The sequence below is a fragment of the Oryx dammah genome, unplaced genomic scaffold, assembly GCF_014754425.2.
Source record: "Oryx dammah isolate SB20612 unplaced genomic scaffold, SCBI_Odam_1.1 HiC_scaffold_10, whole genome shotgun sequence".
Taxonomy (NCBI): Eukaryota; Metazoa; Chordata; class Mammalia; order Artiodactyla; family Bovidae; genus Oryx; species Oryx dammah.
This window is the reverse complement of record NW_024070194.1, coordinates 9,001,428-9,016,377: the sequence shown is the minus strand read 5'-3', so window position 1 is coordinate 9,016,377 and position 14,950 is coordinate 9,001,428. Positions and strand designations below refer to the sequence as shown.

General features: G+C 42.0%; 1 protein-coding gene across 1 annotated transcript; it reads right to left on the bottom strand.

Moving 5' to 3' along the window:
• Positions 1-6,183: 6,183 nt before the first annotated feature.
• Positions 6,184-14,685, bottom strand: WFDC8 (WAP four-disulfide core domain 8). The gene is made up of 6 exons (XM_040248744.1): positions 14,648-14,685; positions 14,361-14,470; positions 10,634-10,774; positions 9,186-9,353; positions 7,416-7,556; positions 6,184-6,323 (listed from the first exon to the last, which is right to left on the bottom strand). The coding sequence occupies exons 1-6, from the start codon at positions 14,683-14,685 to the stop codon at positions 6,184-6,186; spliced, it is 738 nt and encodes a 245-aa protein (XP_040104678.1).
• Between the last annotated feature and the right edge of the window lie 265 nt (positions 14,686-14,950).

Genomic DNA, 14,950 nt, shown 5'->3' with positions numbered 1-14,950 from the left:
ACATGTCATCAGTAGGGTCCCTGTTTTCTTCCCTAAATAGATGTTGCACTTTAGGCGAAGCTTTATTGTCCAACTGTCTTACCTGCTGGAGAAGCCAGACAAAAACCGACCTTATTTTCGGTGCCTAACTCCTTGGTCACAAAATCTAGGATCACAACAAAGTCCCTGTGGAATCTGTCATGTGGGTCTGAGCCTACTGATAGTGATGTTCTTGGACAGGACTGCCTGAGGCACTCAGACAGCCTGTATTTACTCTCTTGTAGAGCCCCACAGACATTCCTTCTTTCATCACCGGGGCTGAGGTTGGGTCTGGACCAACCTTGGTGGTTCTTTGGGTGGTTGCAGGACACATCTCTGCAAAATCCTCAGGGAACTGTTAAAGGGAAAAACCACGGACCACAAATGGCATCATTTATGCTCACGTCTATGATACCAAGCCTAGATTTAATACCTAACCTAACTGCAGTTTTGATCTTCACCAGAAACGTAGTGTTACTCAGTCTGGAATTCCCAGGTCAGCACCAATGAGGCAATCTGTCACGTGGGCTCCATGCGTGCCACTCCCCAAGAACAGGCAATCTGTGTGATAAGGACTCGTGATTCTATTCCCTCCAAAAGCATATCCCAGCCTAAAAGTAATCTTTTCTTTTCTTTTGCTAATAGCTCTCTTGTCTCACAGCTCTTCCTATAAAAACCCTCCGTTTTGTACAACCCCTTGGAGCACATTCTAGCAGCTCAGTGGATGCTACTCAATTCATCAGTCACCTAAGAAAGCCAGTTTGACCTTCAAATTTACTCAGTTGAATTGTATTTTTTTAATGGAACTTTGCAGAACAAAGTTTTTATTATTCACAGGTCCTAGAGGGTACATGACAGGCCCGAGGGCCACACAGTTAAGATCACAAGCAGAGAAAGATGAAGAAAGTGTAGACCTGGGGCTCTGCCTTTATTAGGGTTCAAGATGGAGTGTCTAAGTTTTCACTCTTTTTTTTTTAAACAATTTCTGCCCCTCTGCCCCCCGCTTTTTTTTATTTTTTATTTTGTTACACTGAGTCTTTTCTGTGTTGCATGGGCTCAGTAGCTGGGAATCTCTTGTGGAGCATGGATTCTAGAGCGAGTAGGCTCTCTAGTTGTGGCATTGGGCTTAGTTGCCCCATGGCCTGTGGGATCTTAGCTCCCCAACCAGGGATTGAACCCACATCCCCTACGGAAAGTGGATTCCTAACCACTGGACCACAGGAAAATCCTAAGACTTCACTCTTTATTGGTAAGTTTAAAGCATGAAAGCAGGAATGAGGGCATGCACGGGAGAAACCAAGTTACCCAGTGGTTAGTCATGTAGGTTATGTTGCCAAAACTCAGCCTCTGTTCACCAGTGCCAAATAAAAAGGCAGAGAGACAAGAGTTTTGGGTAAAATAGAAAAGAGTAACTTTTAGTGCTTTGCCAGGGGAAGGGGTCCACAGGGGGCTAATGCCCTCAAAACTGTGTAACCCGCCCTGGGCGAGGTAGACAGGAGCTCTCTAGTGTTCAAGGAGCAGGGCCTGATCAGCTTGTGGACAATTCTCAGATTGACTGGCATCCAGGTGAAGTTTCAAGCATCTTCAATGTCCTGATTTCAACCAGTCTAGGGTCTATATTCTTGCCATGAGCAGTTTTCATCTGAAGGGAGTCTGCTTCCTGTAAAAACAACTTAGGAACTTGTGCCAGGCCTTCATCTGTATCTTTCAGGGAACTGGGAATTCGGGAGTTCTGCTATGTGACAGAATTATAGTCGATAATGTTACCAGTTCCCCAGTCAACAGCTATTCTTTGTTTCTGCATCTTCACATTTCCCAACTATTAACTCTTGAGTCAATATTTTACTTCAAAAGACTAGGACACAGGGGCTTGAACACAGTTTCAGTACTTGGGCTTTCTAAGAGGGAAACTTCACAGATAAGGGCAGCTGGTTCCTTGCCTAGTTGTTTTGCTGTGTCAAATAACTGGCAATATGCTTATTCAAGAGGGATGTCGTCAAAATGGATGCCCTGACGATCAAAAGCTTAACATCAGGCACTACAGAATACTTTCCCACCAACTACATGATCTCACCAGATCCCACAAAGAAACTAGGGAACAGAATTTTTAATGAACCGCCAAGATGTCTTAAGCAGTAGCATCCTTCTTATTCTACTACTTGCATTCTCCCAAACTCAGCCCCGGGGGGAATAGAAAGCTGAAATACTTAAGTGGAAAAACTCTGGGGGCCCATCAAGTCCCATTTCCTCAAATTACAGCTAGAGATCATATGGTCCAGAGAAGTGAAGATGCTGACTCAATGTCACCTAGCAAGTGATGTCAGAAATAAAGTTAGGAGGGAGTTGAGTTCCTAAGCCCTTGCCAGAGGTCAAGAGAGAATCTTCTGCATTGGTATGGATATACTATTTTACTAGTAGACAGTTGAAGGTAGAGAGGAATAGTGAGTTCAAAGAGGAGGAAAATAATATTTTAGTGGCAACACAGGCTAAAGACCAGGGCTTCCCAGGTAGTACAACGGTAAAGAATCTACCTGCCAATGTGGGAGGCACAAGAGATGCAGGGTCAGGAAGATCCCTTGGAAAAGTGAATGGCAACCCACTCCAGTATTCTTTCATGGAGAATCCCATGGACAGAGGGGCTTGGTGTACTACAGTCCACAGGGTTGCAAAGAGTTGGACGTGACTGAGCAGCTGAGCAAACACACAGAGAAGCTAAAGGCCAACAGAGTCTGTAAGTGTCCAAGTGGTTCCCAGGGTTCCCAAATAAGACTGAATTTTTCTGTAAATTTTCTTAAAAATAAATGAAATCTCAGAATTTCTTGTTGCTCTATCCCATTCTGTCTTGTTAAATTTTCAGCCTTACCCAAAGGTCTCACTTTAGAAGCAGGTGAGATGAAATTTATGTTTTGGGGGCCTTGGATTAATGTTGCTTGGAGACCATTCCTTCATCTAATTTCTTGGAGAAGGCTGAGTAAGGAACCACCTGGATTTTTGTCCCTCCTTCCCTATGGCATCTCACCAATGGTCAGTGTGCCCTACCTCTGCCTTAGCCATTCTTTCCCAGGGCCAATCTTGTGCTCAGAATGAGGGGCTCCAAAGGACCCCAAGGTAGATGGCCTCTACCTGGAAGCTTCGGCTTCTTCACTAGACAAAGATTTATCACATGCTGACTTCCAGTCCCCAGCTTTCTATATTGTTCCCTGTGCCTCTGACTTAATCACTGAGTGCCGTGTTGGTTTCCCAAAGAAACTCTGAGCTCCTCTGAACAGATCTGTGTCTAGATCCTAGTGTTTACATTTTTTAATCTTATTTATTTAATTTATCTTACTTCCGGTTGCACTGGGTCTTCATTGCTGCTCACGGGCTTTTCCCTGGTTGTGGTGAGTGGGGGCTGCTCTTTGTGGTGTGCAGGCTTCTCACTGTGGTGGTTTCTCTTGCTGGGGAGCACAGGGTCTAGACACATGGCCTTCAGTAGTTGCAGCTCCGAGGGCTCAGTAGCTGTGGTGCACAGGCTTAGCTGCTCCACAACATGTGGAATCCCTGGACCAGGGATTAAACCATGTCCCCTGCACTGGTAGGCAGAGTCTTATCCACTATGCCTCCAGGGAAGTCTGAGATTTACATTTTTTAAAAATTTTATTTTATATCAGAGTATAGTTGATTAACAATGTTGTGTCAGTTTCAGGTGTATAGCAAAGTGATTCCTAGTACATATGCAGGTATCTATTCTTTTTCAAAATTTTTTCCCATTTAGGTTATTAGAGTCTAGTGAGCAGAGTTCTCTGTGCTCTACAGCATGTCCTTGTTGTAGAACCTCATATTTAGAACATGAATAGGCCCAGAATAAATGTTCAGTACATTCTGTTGAATGAGCTATGTAGGTGCAGGATTGGTAAGTGGACATGTGGATGGATAGATGAATCAAGGTGTGATAGATGGGAAGGTGGTTGGATTAGTAGGAAGAAGAAAGAGTGAGGGTAGCATGAATACTTAAGTGCACGAGTGCATGGATATGGATGGGTGGATGAATGGCTGGGCCAAGAAGTAAACTGGATTGCATAAAAGGATGGATAGGTTAGTGATGTGATGACTGGGTCTACTGATGAAAGCTGTTTGAATGGAAAGCATATGAGTGATTGGTGGGTGTAAGGAAGAAAGATGGATGTAGAAATGATGGAGAAGTACATTGATGGATATAAGAGAAGTGTGTGAGTGTGAAAGATAAGTAGGTAGATAAATAGGTAGATGGATGAAAGATTGGATATAAATTGGGCAACTGAACAGATAGAAGGAAGATGAGCGAGAAGGGTAAGTTGGATGGATATATGGGTGAAAGAATGGGTGCAAAGATAAATTAGTTGAAATGTATGTCAACGGAGGGCAAAGTGAGTGGATGGATGGGTGAATAAATGGACTGAATGGTTGATGGATAGGTAGGTGGGGTGGAAACATGAATGAACATATTAACTAAAGTTGAAGAAAAGAAAGGGACTATATACAGAATAATTTATACTACTACAAAGTCATACATTTATAAATAGGGAGAAAATTTATCAATTTTAGCAAAATAGGCCAAAATTTACAGATGAGGTAGAAAGCTTATACAACTCTAGGATGAAGTATCAAAAAATAAGCAAAAATATACCATTATGATATTTACATATGTATGTATATATAACTGAATCACTGAAACTAAAATTGTAAATCAATTATATACCTCAATTGAAAAAAATCCTATCTAACCTAAAAAATATATATATTATTCACACACACACACACATATATACATATAATTATTATTATAGAAGGAGCCTAAAATAGCAAGTTTCCCAGTCTTCCATGCTAGTTTTATTATATGACTCAAATAGCAAAGCACTCAAAAATCATAGGCCTGGTTTTTTCTTTTAACTATAGATATGGGAATTCTAAATAAACTATTTGCTAAAAGAACCAACAATGTATTAATTCAATTATACCTTCAATATGATTAAGGTCATTCTAGGAATATGAGGATGAAATGAAATACACGATATGAAAATTTGTGTGAGTTTTTTTTGTCTTTCTTTTTTATTTTCTAAATTATGAAAATATGATAACACATTTACAGGAGACTTAGAAAATACAGAACAAAGTTACATATAATTCCACTATATATTACAATTGTTTGTTTTAAGTAGATAAATTAAGATTTATAGTTGTAGTTTCAATATCAAACTCTTGGAAATTAATAGAATGAATGTACAGAGAATTAGATGAAGATAGTAGACCTAACAATCATTATGAACCAACTTGCTGTAATTAAGATTTATACGATTTTCACACAACAGTAGGATACAAATTCTATTTAAGTTCCCAAAGACTATAAGGTAGGAGACACTGGAACATATTCAGAGGCACAAGACCAGGTGCAGAAATTTCATGGTCTAAAGGTATTGAAAAAAATTGTATAAGTTTTGATACCAACAAATTAGAAGAAAAAAATAATTGCATCACTAGATGCTGAAAAAATATATGACAAAATTTAGTAGTAATGTTCAGCAGCAACTATAAATGCATTAAAGAGGAAATTACCCAAAGGCAATAAAACCTACTTGTCCCAAACCCAACAACAAATGTCATTTTATACAGCCAGAGACACTGACTTTAAAATAAAGAACTGGACAGGGCTAGAGCATATTGAATTTATTCTCAACATTATTTCAGAAGTTCTATATAATATAAAAAGCCCCAAAATTTTTAAAAAATAAGTCATAAAGTTGGGGAAAAAAGAGTCAAATTTATCATCATTTTCAGATTATATGATTGTATATAAAATCAAAGTAACCGAAAAAAATATTGTTATACTTAATAAGGCCATTTGCCAAACTAGTTGGATGCAAGACAAAATTGACCGCTTTTTATTATACTGAAAGTGAAAGTCACTCAGTCGTGTCCAACTCTTTGCAACCCCATGGACTATATAGTCCATGGAATTCTCCAGGCCAGAATATTGAAGTGGGTAGCCTTTCCCTTCTCTAGGGAATCTTCCCGTCTTCCCAGCCCAGGGATAGAGCCCAGGTCTCCCATGTTGCTGGTGGATTATTTACCACGTGAGCCACAAGGGAAGCCCTTTTATTATATTGCTCATCACTAAGTACTTTGATGATAACATTTTAAACTTACTATTCATCTCAGGGGTTCCAGGCACTTTAGTCCACAGAGTGAACAGCACTTCGTTGTCAATGGGCAATCATTATCCTGCAGGCACTTGGGTCTGTCAATCATGGAGCATGTTGGCGGCTTGTTTGGGCAAAAACCTGCTTTGACTTTATGAGGTAAAACAAGACACTTGACCTTGAAATACTTGACCATACTTTGAGACAAATTAGGGGTATCTTGGGAGCCCTAAATAAGGTTTTCCTCTAATTAAGCTTTTTACCTTCCCCTCTAGAGTAACAATAAGGTGGAATAAGTGGAGTATCAACTTCTATGTGATAAATAATTTTAATAATTATTTGAGGAGACTCAAAAAGTCTTGCCAAGAGGTAGGGAACATATGCATACCTATGGCTGATTCATGTTAACGTTTGGCAGATATGAATATAATACTGTAAAGCAATTATCCTTCATTTAAAAATAAATATTTTTTTAATGGGCAGAAAACAAAGCTTTGCCATCTCTGATTTATAAAATCTGATAGGATTCCTAACTGACTCTACAAAATTAATAGATTTGGGTTATCTAATCGCCAGTACCAGAAGTAGGAGCATTAGAGAACACGAAGAATTTCCTTGTTTTATAAACCAGAGATACTAAGAACCATAAAGAGGGAATTGAGTGGCCTAAGGTCACACAGAAAACAAGCAGGAAAGTTGAAGTCAGTTGAAAAGCCTTTGACTCCTTCAGCCATACCATGTTGTTCCTCAAAACACTGACAATCCCTGGGACAAGACCACAGTATCTTAGCACTACATGAGGGAATGAATAGCATCTATAGAGGAGGAGTTCGCTGCTACTCCAACAGCACTTTGCTACCCATCTTTTCCCCTGCACACTTCACATGAAGTTCTGTGCAGACATAGGATTTATCTGAATTATACCTATGAATGGTTATGAATTTTCTATATGAATAAGTGGATACTGTCACCTTGTAGGACACTGAAGAATGAGACTTGAAATAAATACATTTCCATTGAGAAATATGAAGAGGGTTACCATGCAAGATTGGCTTGGAAGAATAGCACAACAGTCTCCCAAGGTCAAGAAGGCAACATGAGAGCCCTAGTTGGCCATTAAGTGAGAGAAATTTCCCAAGAGACCTCTGAGTTAAACTAAGGGGCATCCACTACTCCATGGGACAGCTTGGCATTCTCAGGGTTTGCCCAGTAGACTTTGGGAAGTATATCCGCAGTCCTTACCTGTCCAGGCCATGGCACAATCAAAGCCACACATGGATTCGCAACATTTTTCATTCAAGGGGCAATCGTAGTCACTCTTACATGAAGCTGAACACTCCATACGGTTCTTAAAAGGGAAGAGTGGGCACTGTCCATCCTTGACTGAAATGAGAGCAGATGTGAGTTCCTTCAAACCCCATCCTCTCCCATCACCCTTCAAACAGCTTTTCCTTTTCTTCAAAATTAGTATCTCTTTCTGGGATGTGGTTCATTCTACCCTGTGCACAGGCACCTCTAGTAGGCTGTGGAGTGATGGAATGCCTCGCCATATCAGGAAATGCAGTAGAAAGAGAGTTAAACTTGCTGTTTGAAGGCCCAAGGTAAAGTCGCCGTTCTGCCAGTTAATGAATGACTCCAGTTTCCTTCTCTACAAGGTAGGATTAATTATGTGACATCCACACAAGTCCATGTAAGCTATTTTAGGGGACGTGCTTTACTTTGCAGGAGGAGTGATGTGATCTGACTTGAATATTGAAAGAATCATTGTGGCTACTGTGTTCATAACAGACTTGTAAGAAGCAAAGGAGAGAAACAAGGAGATCTGTTAGGAGGTCATTGCAATTAATCCAAATGAGAAGATAGCACCTCAGGTTAGGATGGCAGCTGTGGATATGGTAAGAACTGATCTGATTCTGGATCTATTTTCCAGATAAGTCTAAAATGACTTCTTAACAAGGGATGTTGATTGAGAAAGACAGATATTAAGGATGCATGTACATGTCTCTGCTTGTCCTCATCTGATTGTAAATTCCCTGACAGCAGGAAATGTTTTTTTCTCCTTGTCCTTGTCATTCTCCTTCCTGCTCTCCTCCTCCTCCTCCTTAGTGAGCCCACGTAACCTTGTCAAATCTTTGTGTCCTTGATAATACATAATCCTGTCAACAATTCAATGAGGTATTATTCCAGTATTGCAATACTATTATTCCAGTATTACAAGGGGAGGAACTGAAACTCAAAGAGGTGAGGAAATTTGCGGTGAGAAAGATAGATTTCTAGCCAGTATTTTGACTCCTAAGCTCTGTATCACGCTGCCATGCTGTACCATTACTGGTCATTGCACAGGAATTAATCCACAGATTTTACCTTAAGCCCACTCTGAAAGTGAAAGTCATGCCCACCTCTTTCTGACCCCATGAACTGTAGCACCCCAGGCTCCTCTGTCCATGGAATTCTCCAGGCAAGAATACTGGAATGGGTTGCCATTCCTGTCTCCAGCAGATCTTCCTGACCCAGGGATTGAATCTGTGTCTCCTGCACTGCAGGCAGATTCTTTACCGTCTGAGCCACCAGGGAAGCCCTTTCCTTGCCCTACTCTTCACCTCCTCCCTGCTCCATCCCTATTCCATGGGATTCCAGAGCTGGCCTGTCTATGCTTCATTCTTTGTGAGTCCTTAGGTAATATTCAGCAGGTCAATGTCATGAGAAAATAACCTGTTTCCAAAGTGTAGAGCTGACTCTCAGGTCCCACTGGCCAAAGTTTACCAGCAATTGATGTGCACTACCTCATTTTTTGGCACAACTCCATTGGGTAAAGATTATTATTATTCCCATTTTATAGACAGGAGAACTAAAACTCATGAAAGACACAAAACTAAGACTACCCAGCCAGTGAATGACACAGCAGAGATTTGAACCAAGGCAGTTTCACCTCAAAGCCTGACTCTGCAACTGGGATGGTATACTATTTCTCATCAGACTAGGCTCACAGATTGCCAAGGGTATGAGTCTTACCAACTGATGAGCAAGCCTTCATGCAGTCTTCCTTGTTGGAGAAGTTGTTGGCATTCCCAAGGCAGCCTCCATAAAAAAAGGGTTTGCATATATGCTGTTTGGTGTTAAAATACCACTGCTTGACTGTATTCTTGCATTGTCCTTTGTCTAAGGGTAACAAGCATGGTTCTGAGACAGGAGACAGAGAGGGAAGAACATAAGAGGGGCAAAAAAAAAAGGAAGGGGTTAGGTCCTCAGCTTTTGTATAGTTCAAGGTGTTAGTATTGAAGTTCTAGAAAGTTCTGGTCCTAGCTCTATACGGTCACTCTTTAACATCTGGGCATTCTTCCTACCTTGCAAAGGAGGTCACAAAGAGCATATAAGAAAGATTCAGAGCTGATCTTACTTCTTCACTGCTTTGAGTTTTGAGGGGGGAAAGACTTGTTCAAGAACTATATCCAAACTGCCCATCAAAGCACCTGCCACATAGAAAGAATGAGGTGCTGAGACAGAAAAGAGCAGACCTCTCTGTCTGGAAACTGATCTGATGCTCACAGCTAAGCCATACTGTTGTTCTCTTGTTGGACTTAACCCCATAGGACATCCACATCAAACAAAGTTACTCGGAGGTGATAGAGTGAGACCAAAAAAAAAAAAAAAAAAAAAAAACCACTGTGAAACCTACAAAATACCAAGCACCTATGAGTGATATATGCTTCTCTACTAATTACAGCTTTATCCTCATTCTAGCCTTCCCACTCTATTGAAGAGCTTTACCAGGATAATTACACAACTTCCCCCACTTTCTGACAGCACCCAATCTAGGGTGAATTCCCACTTCCTTAGATCTCCCCCCAAATTCCCCAATCAAAGCCTTCATCCTGTAGCAGATACTTCCTAACAGTTTCTTCTTGAGACACCTCAAATTGTCTGTGGCGAACTTTCTCCCTCACTGCAGCAAGTGATAAGCTCAACTTGTTCAACTACAGGTCTGTTCCTGGTGGTCTTTAACCAAAGGGCATTGATACTACTTATTTGTTGAAGGAATGAATGAATGAGTGAATCTATACAAGCAGTATCTATTATTAGATACTTTGAATTACCAGAAAACCTCCTCTAAGGGCAGAGAATCAGAAAACAACTCCAGCCTCTGAACTGACTAAGGTTGATACTTGCCACAGTGCCAACAATAGTTTTTTGACACACAGTGAACAAGCAGCAAGCATTAGTTACTGGAGTGATCGGATATTGGACCAAAGAAGAATAACATCAAGAGTATCCGTTGATGTTCACCATGCCTAGACTCATTGTTTGTACTCGAGGGTTGGGAGTCTCATTAGAGAAGGTGAAAAGCTTGAACCCTGGCCTCTCTATCCCAATGTTCAAGGGAATCATTCCACCAGGTCTTGACAGAGCAGGAAGTAGGACACCTCACAAGACACCCTTGCTCTCAGCCTGGACGGCACTACCTTCGTATGGATCCATGCACTTCTTCCCACAGGCAAAAGAGCAGCACTTGAGGTGTTCATCGCAATTGGAATCTGTTTTGCATAAGTCTGGGGTTTTAGAACTACAGGTGATCCTTTCTTGGGGGCACTCTCCTGGCTTCTCTGTAAGAAAGAAATGTCCAAATTCACGTCTTTTGAGAGTTTTAGCTCTTATCAGCCCATGGAAAAAAGTGGATAGTGAGATTCCTTCAGTCCTATACTCTACCTTCAATTCTTAACTGTCACTCTGCTGTATTCAGGGTCTACCTCTCACCACTCTTCACACATTTAGGTAGATCTGAATCAGGAATCTGTGCCCAGGTAGAACCAAAGGGGACACATCTTAGTAACCATAAGTTTATTTTCAAAATCTGTGAGTCTGTTTCTGTTTCATGACTAAGTTCATTACATTATTTTTAACTAGATTCCACATATAAGTGAAATCATATCTGTCTTTCTCTGACTTACTTCACATAGCATGATCATCTCTAGGTGTATCCATGTTGCCGCAAATGGCATTATTTCATTCTTTTTATACACACCACATTTTCTTTACCCATTCAGATTCCAGGGCAGGGGGTTTTATAGGGATCAAGACCCTAGTCTTAAATTCAGGATCTCCTTTCTCCCCTTAAAACTAATTATTTTAATGCCTAATTCCTCTGCCTCCTGTATGTTAGATGATAAGGGAAGTTAATTAGTGAGGAGTGGTGGAAATACCATGGACATAGGAGTCAGGGGCCCTGATTTTGGTTCCTGACTCCTTGTGAGTTCAAGACCAATCTGAGTTCCACTATATGACTCTGCAGTTGTCTCTAAGGAGGAAGAAATGGTGGAGTGGAAGAATCACTATAAATAAGACAACTCTGGCTTAGGCGCTTGACTCTACACAACAGCTAAATAATCTTGGGGGAAATGTCTTCCTTTGTCTTAGTTATAAATTTCCCATCTATGAAATGAGAATTACAATCTCTACCTTTTAGGCTCTTCAGAAGGATTAAGATAGCAGAGTAAGAAGACTCTGAGCTCACCTCCTTCCATAAGGCACACCAAAATTACAACTCTTCATGGAGCAACTCTGCATGAGAAAGACCAGAAGACTAGCAGAAAAGATCTTCTACAATGAAAGATACAAAGAAGGAACCCCAAAAAGATGGGTAGGAGGGCAGAGATGTCTACTCAAGACCTATACCCCAGGTGGGCAACCCACAAACAGAAGGATAATTACAATTTGCAGAGATTATCAACAGGAAGTGAGAGGGTCTGAGTCCCACACTGGGCTCCCCAACACAGGAGTCCTATATCAGGACCCAGAATGCCTGACTTCAAAGGCCAGAGGGGCTTACTTTCAAGAGAGGCAGAGGGCTGTGCAAAAGATTCCACTGTTGAAAGGCACACACAAAATCTCACCTGCTCTGGGACCCAGGGCAGAAGCAGTGATTTGAAAGGAGCCAAGGTCAGAACCCCCTGCTGATTGTAGAGAGCCTCCCAGAGAAGCAAGGAGCAACTAGAGTTCAGCCCAATCTGTTAAGTCTTTTAAAAAGAAGGTTTTCTCCTGATTGGTAAAGAAGAGGTCAGAAATATTCAAAGTATAAGAGGAATCTGGCCTGCTATTTGTGGCTCTGAAGATGGAAGAGGCTAATTGCCTAGGAATGAGGGTAGCTGCTAAAAGTTGACAACCAGTAAGGAAACCTCAGTGCTACAGTGGCCAGGAATGATTCTGCTAACAACCAATGAGATAGGAGGATACCCTTGAGTCCTATATAAGAATGGCAGCCTTGATGGACACCTTGATTTCAGTCTGGTGAGAACCTGAGCAGAGAACCTCAACACTCTATGCCAGACTTCCAACCTACAGGTAATTTTTTATGCAGCAAAATAACTGATACAATATTTATTGTGGCTCCATGTCTCAAAACTGAACATCTCTCTGATGGAATCTGACCAGAGAGACATGACTCCTTTGGATACTATTGAATCTTGAAATTACAGAAGTTTTGAATTAAAAAAAAAACATATTTATCATTGATATCAACTTCCTAATCTAATAGGTTAAAATAAGAAAGAGAGAGGTCACATAGAATAATATGGTGAACTGGGGGCAGATCTGGGACTTCCAGTCCATGGCTTTTTCCAGAAGACCTGCTTCTTTGGTGAGGACTGGCCACTGAGACTTCTAGGGCTTTCCAAATATATTTCTTGCCCTTCATACTACCCTTTTTAAAAAGATTTATTTATTATTTTCTTGGCCAAGCTTCAAAGCATGTGGGATCTCAGCTCCCCTAACAGGGATCAGACCTGTGCCCCCTGCATCAGAAGTGCAGAGTCTTAACCCCTGGACCACCAGGGACGTCCCCCCTTCATGCAGTCTTCAATGCACTCTCCAAGGATGGCCTGAAGCCGAGAAAAGAAGATGGTATCAGCCCTCTCCTGTGATTCCTTGACTCATACTTCCCAGGAGATCACATCCATTCCCACAGTCCCAACTGTGGTTCCTATAGCTCCCCTCAGACCTCGCCTCTCTTCCAAGCTAAGACACTTTATATCCAATGGAAAACATCAGTTGGGCATTTAATAAACACCTCTGTTCCAACATGTTTAAAATGGAACTAACACTTACACATGGAATCTAAAATATGGCACAAATGAACTTATCTACAAAAGAGAAACAGACTCAGGCATAGAGCACAGACCCATGGTTGCTAAGGAAAAATGGGAAAAGAGGGTGATGGACTGGGAGTTTGGGGTTAGTAGATGCAAACTATTACATTCAGAGTGGATAACAACAAAATCCTAATATATAGCACAGGGGTCTATATTCAATACCCTGGGGTAAACCATAATGGAAAAGAAATTTTAAAAGTGTATATATGTGTGTATATATATGAGTCATCTTGCTATACAGCAGAGATCAGCACAACTTTGTAAATCAACTATACTTCAATTTAAAAAAATAAGAAGACAAAATGGTACTAGCATCTCCCCATGTCCAAACAGCACCTTCTTCTTTCCGTCTTGATATTTGGCATCAACAGTCCCCTGATCTGTTATTAGAATCCTGAGATTCAGTTCCCTTGCTCACCATCACCCCAGCATCCTGCTGGTCATGGACTTGGGTCAGTTCAGCTCCCTAAAGCCCATCTCTTCTTCCTCTTTGCTCCACTTCCTCAGCAGCTGGCCTCCTTCTGTGCATGCCTCAGTCACCAAGTCATGTCCAGGGCTTTGCGACCCCATGGACTAAAGCCTGCCAGGTTCCTCTGTTCATGGAATCTCCCAGGCAAGAAAACTGGAGTGGACTGCCATTTCCTATTCCAGGGCATTTTCCCAACCCAGGGATTGAACCTGCGTCTCTTGCACCTCCTGCTTTGAGAGGTGGATTCTTCACCACTGTCGCTGCTAGGGAAACCCAACCTTCTCCCATCTCCTCCCTCAACTACTGCACCAGGCTCCTCATCGGTCTTCTGCCCTCAGAGTCCTGCCTAGCAACTGACAAAGTTTCAAAAATTAAACTTGGAAAAGACGTATATCAGGAAAAGTCGGGGAATAATTTGGGGGGAGGCAAGCGAGGGAAGGATTTAAAGGGCTCAGAACAGGTGAGTGGGGCTAGTTCTCTGAAGCCTCCTCTGACACAAGTCCTTGCCTCGTGTCTCATCCTCAGTCCCCAAGATCTCCTTCTAAAGAAGAGCAGCTGCAGCTTTTCCAAACCCACTTTTGACTCTGTAGCTTGGCGAGGCAGATGTCTGCTCCAAAGAAAGGGAGACAAGCAGCAGGAGGGCGACATTCCTCCAGGAGAAGGTGGAGCTGTGGAAAGGAAGATGCCTGTGGAAGGGGAAGAGAAGAGGGCAGGGATTAGGTACAAGCCAGAGAGACGCAAGCATGTGCAGATGAACCTTGGAGCTGATCCACCAATTCCCTTAGTTCACAGAGGAGAAAACCAAGGTGCATCACGTGAGGTCGGCCACGTGGCAAGCAGGGCAGGTGTCTCAGCTCCAACACCCTCCCAGGGGCCCCACGCTCTGCTGTGGGCTGTACATTACCGACCCAGACATTTGCCCACCGTCTTGCTCCCAGGCGAGAGGCCACACGTGAATGATCACAGGGCCTGTCTGGAACACAAAGTTGATTTGCCCACAATCAGTCCTGGGGCAACCCCAGACACTAGTGAGAATCTTTTCTTTGCTCTACTGAACAAGGAAGTGATGATGGTATGAGATTTGCAGGGAGGCCTGGGCATATCCCACTGGGTTTTAGTGCCTCAAGAGCCAAAAAGATGCCAGCTGATCTGAGGTTAACAAAGTG